The 8,664-nt window shown below is 35.2% G+C and overlaps 1 protein-coding gene across 1 annotated transcript; it reads left to right on the plus strand.

Annotated features, from left to right (window-relative positions):
- The first annotated feature begins 2,057 nt into the window (after nt 1-2,057).
- LOC129571314 (homeobox protein 2-like) lies at nt 2,058-4,091 on the plus strand. Its single transcript, XM_055451090.1, has one exon. The coding sequence runs from the start codon at nt 2,058-2,060 to the stop codon at nt 4,089-4,091; it is 2,034 nt and encodes a 677-aa protein (XP_055307065.1).
- The last annotated feature ends 4,573 nt before the right edge of the window (nt 4,092-8,664 follow it).

Genomic DNA, 8,664 nt, shown 5'->3' on the forward strand with positions numbered 1-8,664 from the left:
TCCTCAACGATGTATTGACAAGAAAATTATTTCAAGCATTCATAATAACACAAAATCCATGGGACATTAACGATACATACAATTTCCTAAAATGTTACGATATGTGCGTATACGTGCTAGGACACCCTTGGTGCAAATTTGATACGGATACAATACGACATTTTTTGGAAATTGCGCCTAACTATACATGGGAAGATAGAATTGAACAGTGTTTCCAGACTTCGTTTATGGGAAATAGGCGTATAATCGAAGATTTGAAGAGGGAATGTGTCTGGAAAATTACAATTTCTTATGAGTTGAGAAAATTCGCGGAAGCTTTGAGTGATAATTCTAGTAGATTTTCAGAACAAGAGCAGAAAGCGCGTGAAATTAGACGAAAAATATTGGACAAACTATTGATTTTAATTAAAAAGAAAGAGATGGGGAAGAAACAAAAGTAAACTTACAAAAAATGCTCAAATAAATCCAGCTGGGTATACACAGCGTTTTGAGCCAAAAATTTTGAAAATCCGACCTGGGTATACACAGGCCATAAAAAAAAGTAAAATTCTAAAAATGAAAGACACCTAATTAAAAAAAAAAAAACGGCAATATTTCGGAGAATCTAATAATTATTATTCGAAAATTTTTTGTACATCACAACACAACGCTCATACATTATTTGGGTGTGTGGAAGCAAGTACAATGCAGCAATGGGCAAGAAATTGGGGAAAAAAACCCGACGGAAAATACCCAATTTTCTGGGTTCTCTCGACTCTTGGAGCCGTTTTTCCATAACATAACCAGTTTGAGTATTTGCGACTCTTGGAGCCATTTTCCAAGAACACGACCGCCTGAATGGGGTCTTTGAACAGTATCAATGAGTTAAAAATAAAAAGATAAAAACTTACATTGATAAAAAATAAAAAGAAATCCTGCTTGGGTATACACAAGCATAAAAAGAATGAAGAAAAATGGGAAAAAATCCAGCTCGGGTGTACACGAGCATTGAAAAAATATTGAATCCGAGGGTATGTGAATTAAATCATATTCAGGAAATGGTCGTCGGGACGGAGTCAATTGTCCCAGTCATCATCCGAATCGTTGAAGGAGTCGTGAACAATGTGGACCGTGGGCTCATCATCGCTCTCATCTTCATCGCTTGAGATACTGTACACGGTCTCAGTATCAATGATTTCATTTGTGTCGATGGAGCCGGAGTCGGAATTTCCAATGTCGTCAATATCCATCCTAATGGTATGAATGGTTTGGGTAGAAACTAGAATTTGGCCGTCCAAATCGTCATCATCGCTTTGGGCCATGATATAATCGGCGTGGGTGCCTCCACTTAAAATAACACGTGGATCGAGAATAACGGCATAGAAATTACTCCAGAACATTAAAGCAGACGGTGGTACATTCTGTTCAAGGGACAGTATGCTATGACAATTGTTGCATTCAGTGTGGCGTTGCCAATCTGCCACATGGGGGTCGGTAAATAGGCCCAAGGGATCGCGTCCCATAATATGGTTCACGCGACCAACAATGCCAAAATCAAATTTGGTGGCATGTTCTTCAGCCAAAACGGGGTAAAAGCACATTTTGCATACATAAAATGTCCGTCCATCGGGAACATTGGCTTCGGGCACCGAAATTTCATCGGGCGTAACCTGGTTATTTGGCCAGGGTAAATCAAACGGTGGTGGTTCGATCCAATGTGCTTCTGGTCCTTCATTTTGGTCCTGGGCAAGTATATTTTCAATTTGATCCGCCGTCAGGGGTAATTCAAGATCATGTTGGGGTTCAATATCACTTATCAATGGACCACGACACATTTTGTTTCTTTTTTGTGGAAAAATCGTTAAAAATTGACAAAAATCCGTTGAAAATCCGTTAAAAATCCGTTGAAAAATAACACAAAATTTCGTACAAAGTTCGTTGGGAAGTCACACAAAGGTTCGTTCGGGATCCGTTGAGAAATCACGGAAAAATCCGTTCAAAATCCATTGAAAATTCGATGAAAATCGCACAAGAATTCGTGGAAAATCGAGGGAAAAAAATCAGTAAAACAGCGCAAAATGACACAAAAATGGATAAAAAAATTCCAAAATGTCGGGCTAATTGACGTTTGTCAGAGTCAGAATCACTTTTTTAATTTCGACAATCAAGTAAAAATATTTTCAAGAGAGCAACAGGCCGAAACCGGCGCTGTACGGAAAATCAATGTGCAACCAGATACGCAACAAGATTATGATTCAGATGAGGAAATGATGTTGAAAGAGTACAAATATTTTTCAAAACTTGCGGAGAAAAGACGCAACGAAAGACTCAAAGCTAGGCTCGAACGTATAGATGAAGATTTTGTTCAAAATGATATGAATAATCCATCTTATGCGGGAATTGATCGGAAGTATCATGACGATCGTAGAGATTTTGATCGAAAATATCATGATTTTGAACAACGTGATTACGTTCCCGAAAATCATGATAGAGAAAGCTATAATAAAAAATATTACGATCAGAAATATAATTTCGAGCAACAAAATTACGATCAACAACGTGATGATCGACCTAAATTTTACACATATGTGGATACTCCACAACGCTTTCAAGATAAACCACTAATTAAACACATAGATAGTTATGTTCACAATGAACAAGATTTTCTGGACAATCAACGAAGGGTACAATTTTCAGTACCGATCTCCCAAGAACAACGTTTTTCATACGAACCAGAGTCTATACAAAACCAAAACCGCCAGTTTTTTCGTGCGAATCCTAATCAAGACGCTCAATCTTCTCGCGTGTTTTCAAACCAAAACATGAATCAAATAAACTTACCACAAAGCGATCGATATGGAAATGAGCAAAGTTATGGTTTGGTTCCAGGTCATATGAACCATGATAGTTACGTGACATCGAATAGATCAAATTTTAGTTTTGGAAATCAAAATTTGCCACGAACGACATATTTAAAACGTCTAAAGCAGATTCCATCTTTCAATGGTGATAACTACAGGGAGTTGAAAACGTTCATTACAAAGGCTGATACTTTATATCATTATGCAACTAATTCAAGTGAAGAAGATGAATTTTTTGAGCAAATGATGTTCCAACTGGGCGAAGAGCCACGGAATTTGTTAATAAACATGAGTAATCCATCTTGGGAGGTAATCAAACAAAAGTTGATGAAGCATTATGCGTATTTGTCGAACAAAGAAATTTTGGCGAGTCAAATGGAGAACTTACGTCAAGAGAAAGGCGAATCATTGTCAAAATACGTTGAACGTATAAGACAACTTCAGAAAGATAGAAATTCGACATACAGTTTTATGTCTGATGATTTGCGCAAAGAACATGACCGCATAGCTCGTCGTGCATTCATAAACGGTCTTGGAGACAGTAAATTGCGTAACATTATGACAATCAGAGGCTCAAGTTCTTTGGAAGACGCTATTACCCATGCTCTTGGAGCCGAAAGCGACTCTTTAAGTCAAGTTCCGAGAGGAGAGCTATTCTGCAGGTTCTGTAGGACACTAGGTCATCGGGAAACTGACTGCAGAAACAAAGACAGTGGTGATAAAAGTCTAAATCCGTTAATTTCTGCCATACGTTCAATCACAAATCAAAATAATCAAAGAAATTTCAATCAAAATTCGAACTGGAATCGTAATTCGAATTGGAATCGCAATTCAAATTGGAATCGTAATACAAATTGGAATCGTAACTCGAACTGGAATAATGGTGGCATGAACCGAAACCAGCCAAGAAATAATAACAATGATTTTTGGCGTAATAGAAACAATGGCATGCAATCGTATAATCGAAATTTTGGTAATAACGGACAGGGATATAACAATGGCAATCGTAATTCCAATGGTGGCTATAATAATGGCAATCGTAATTTCAATAATAATAACAATGGTTTCCGAAATGGAAGCAATGATTTCCGAAATTCTAATGGTCAAAATAATCAAAATCGTAATGGTCAAAATAATCGTCAGTTCAACAGATCAAATAATTTCGCAGGCATTTTTAATCAGGAAGAACATGTGAATCATCTTCAGTATGAGCATGGTTCAGACAATCAATTTGAAGTATCGGAAAACTAAAAAGGATGAGATTGAACGGCCTGCAATCCTCATCCGAAACCTTAATTATGACAGCAAATTTTAGAACTTCAGAAAATAATATATTCATACTAAATACTCTTAGAGACTTTCAAAATATGTCGAAGCAAGAAAATAAAGATGAAAAGAAAATTATTAAAATCGAACATAAAATATTTACCGAAAACGGAGCAGCATATATACTATTGAAGTCAAATTTATGTGAAAGGCCATTAAAATTATTAATTGATACTGGAGCATCGATCACGTTATTAGCGGACGATGTAGTAAGAAAAGATATACACATAATGAATTATATAATCAACTTATATGGAGTTACGGGCAAAGATATTTCAGTGAAAACAAAAGGTATGGTGTTTGGAGTCTTTTCGATTGGCAACCGAAGTTTAGAGACAGCCTTGCATTTGGTAGACAGGAAACATGCCGGTCCGGGAGATGGTTTTATCGGCTACGACCTGTTAACCTCATACAAATCAATTATAGACATGAATAATATGAAAATTGAATTTAATATACGTCAGAAAAAAGACGATGAATCGAATGAAAATGAAAATAATGAAATGCCCAATATGAAAAATGAAGCCCACATGAATAATATAGATCAGACGATAATTCCTGATATGAATAATGTAAATCAGACGATAATTCCTGATTTGAGTGAATCTGACGAAGAAAAAATATTTATGGAATCATTTAACATTTATGAATATGAAGAAGAAAATAATATTGAAATTGAAAATGAAAATTGGTTGAAATCCCATAAAAATAATGAAACTCCACTATGTTTTTATAATGATACAATGGGCAATAATTTAATTGAAGAAAATGGTCTAGAAGAATATTTTGAAGCTGCAAATTTTTATAAAGAAAGGTTTAAAACAAGACATGAGATGAAAGTCAATTCGGGTATACCAATAGCACAACACAGTTACAGTACAAATTATCAGAATATGAACCGATCAGAAATTATAATAAATCAGTTGAAACTTGACAAACTGGCAGACGATGAAAAGAATACTATCAAGAGATTGTGTAGAGAGTTTCCTTTTCAATTTTACCTTGAGGGCGATAAACTGAAATCGACTGATGTCATCAGACATAAGATCAAAATTATTCCTGGCACAAAAGTTGTGAATCTGAGACAATATAGAATCCCTCAAACACATAGAGAAATAATGGAAAATATGGTAAGAGATATGGAAAAACAGGGGATCATTGAAAAATTTCAATCAATTTACAATTCACCAGCAATTTTGGTTGGTAAAAAAGATGACACAGGTGAAAAGAACGATTTCAGGTTTGTGGTCGATTATAGGAAAATCAATGAAATTTCAGAAATCCAAAATTTCCCAATACCATTAATTGACGATATAATAAATGGTTTGAGTGGGAACTCGTATTTCACTACTCTGGATATTAAAAATGCATTCCATCAAATTGTGGTGGACGAAGCTTCTAGAGACTATACAGCCTTTACGGCAGGAAATTTTCAGTATCGTTGGATACGTATGCCATTTGGATTAGCCAGTGCGCCATTAACCTGGCAAAGAGCCATTAACACGATTTTGGTAGATTTGATAAATAAAGGTGTTTATGTATACATGGACGATGTGATCATTTATGGAAAAACAAAAGCGGAACATGATGATATTTTGTGGAGAGTCATGAAACAGCTCCGTAAACATAATTTACAATTGAAAATTTCAAAATGCATATTCTACGCAAGGGAATTCGAATATTTGGGCCATATTGTTTCTAAAGATGGTATAAGAGCCAATCCTCGCAAAATTGAAGTGGTCAAAAATTATCCCAGACCTAAAACCGTTAAACAAATTCAGTCTTTTTTGGGATTATGTTCTTATTTCAGAAGATATGTTAAGAACTTTTCGAAATTATCAAAGCCGTTGACTACTTTGTTGAAAAAAGAGCAACCATTTGTGTGGACTGAGGCTCAGCAAAACTCATTTAATGGTCTAAAGAAAGCGCTTACGGAAGAGGTCGTTTTGGCGTTTCCTGATTTCGACGAGATTTTTTACGTAACAACAGATGCCTCCAATGTTGCAATTGGAGCTATGTTGTCACAGGGGGAACTGCCAAATGATAGACCGATATTTTTCTTCAGTAGGACTTTGAATGAAGCTCAAAAGCGTTACTCAACAATTCAAAGGGAATTGCTAGCGATTGTTGAAGCCATAAAAGCATTTAGAGTCTATATTTATGGACGTTTTTTCGTTTTGATCACGGATCACAAGGCATTATGTTATTTATTTAACATGAAAGATTGTGGTTCGAGACTTTTTCGCCAGAAACTTGAATTGTTGAATTACAATTTCAAAATACTGTATCGTCCGGGTCCTATGAATTCCGTAGCAGATGCACTTTCTCGAATAGAACCATTATCAATTAATGAACTTTTGGAAATTGAGAATAGCAAAGAGACATTCATGCTTACGCGCGGTCAAGGTGAAAAATTGGTTGAAAAATATACAATTGAAGAAAGAGATGGCACTATTTTGAGAAAGAGCAGTTTCGATCTGATTTTTCATTTAATACCACTCGAAAATAATGTCCTAAAGGAAAAAATAATGAATAAATTTGGAATTACAAATTTCAAGCCAAATTTCACAGAATTCAATAAACATCATTACGCATGTATATTGTCTAATCAATTTGCGAATAGACAAAATACGGCGTGCACGGAAGATCGAATTAGAGAGATTTTGGAAATTTGCAAAGAAATCGGCGCAGAAAATATTGCGGTAAATTTGGACTATGACAATATCCGACATTATATCTTCTTCAAAAACCTATTTCAAGATATATTTAAAACAGAGAATATATCTACAGTATTTTTCCTGAACAAAATTGTGGAATTGACAGAGCAGGAGGATATAGATCAAATTTTGGATTTATATCACAAAACCTTGCTCGGTGGTCATGTTGGATATCAGAAAATGATTCAGACAATCTCTAAATTTTATCGATTCAAAAATATGACGGAAATTATAAAGAAATACGTGTCACAATGTCCTATATGTGAAAAGACGAAAGTTACCACGAATATTCGTATGCCAATGCAAATTTCTAGTTTGGGGGAGTCACTTTACGACCACGTTTTTATCGATTTCGTGGGTCCAATTCCGAAAAGTGCGAGGGGAAATAGATACATTTTTACTATGATTTGTGATTTAACCAAGCATTTATCAGCTGTCGCAACAGAAGACTGTTCGGCACTCACGGCAGCGAATTGCCTCTTGGAGCATGTAATTTGCCGATACAATTTTCCATCGAGAATTATCTCGGATAATGCGAGCAGTTTTACATCACATGTCATAAAGCAACTGACGCAACTTTTTGCAATCAAGAAAATCTTTACTACACCATATAGGCCACAAGGAAATTTGGTGGAACGTAGCCACAGAACTCTGAACGCTTTTCTACGATCATTTTCGAATAAAGATAAAAACAATTGGGACGACATATTGAAATTCGCCACGTTCGCGTATAACAACACGGTTAACTCGACAACAAATCAGATGCCTCATTACTTGGCTCATGGCTTTAAAATACAAATTCCAACTCAGCTAACAAAGACTAAACTAAATTACAATTATGATAACCTAGCGGATATTACTCGAAATAATATAGCGGAAGCACTACGAATGGCTAAAGAGAATATTCATGCACAAAAGCTAAAAAATAAAAAATACTATGACAAAAAGACTAACATGCAGGAGATAAATGTAGGAGACATGGTTCTACTGAAAAGCCCTGTAAGAGATCATAAATTTCAACATGTCTACGAGGGACCATATGAGGTCCTAGATACGTCGGAAAGCTACATAGAAATTCTTAAAAAGAACAAGAGAATGAAAATTCACAAAGATCATGTGAAAAAAGCTAAGGCTAACTACGATGAAAATAACTGAAATTACCCATTTATTACCTATCATTCATTTTTAACCCCTCACTCTTCAAACTTTCCAATTCTTTCTAATCAAAACACTTTACGAGATTTTCTTTTAAAAAAAGGGGGGAAATATAGTCTATATTCATTGAAAAATGGAAATGGACATGTCAAACTTAAGATATGTTATTACTAATGGGATGCAGATGTGGAAGTGCTCAATAAAATGAAAAATCCTTGAATACCCTTTGAATTGGCAAGATTGAGAAAAATGGTGAATCTGAAAATCGAAATACACAACTAATTAGAAATAGGGCCTAGAAAGTTGATAAATCACTTCAAGCTTCGTTGAAATTCTCATTATTCTTTTGATTTTTCGACCTTTTCAGATACAAATTCCAAGTTTAATCCCTATTGTGAACACGTGAGCGAGGGTCGAGATTTAAAACATGGAACAGTTCAATATTATAGAAAATGAATCATATGTTGTTAACCATAAGTTGATCAAAGAGTACTTGGAAAAACGCGAGAGCAAAATTAAATTTGCATTTGAAAAATTAGTTAATAGAAACAAGAACAAAAGAGAACATATATTGAACACAATCAGAAATAACGGTATAATTCCCTATCGAGACGATTCTTTCGTCC

Source organism: Sitodiplosis mosellana, unplaced genomic scaffold (assembly GCF_009176505.1).
Source record: "Sitodiplosis mosellana isolate CC-2019 unplaced genomic scaffold, AAFC_SMos_1.0 Smas_scaffold_1963, whole genome shotgun sequence".
NCBI lineage: Eukaryota > Metazoa > Arthropoda > Insecta > Diptera > Cecidomyiidae > Sitodiplosis > Sitodiplosis mosellana.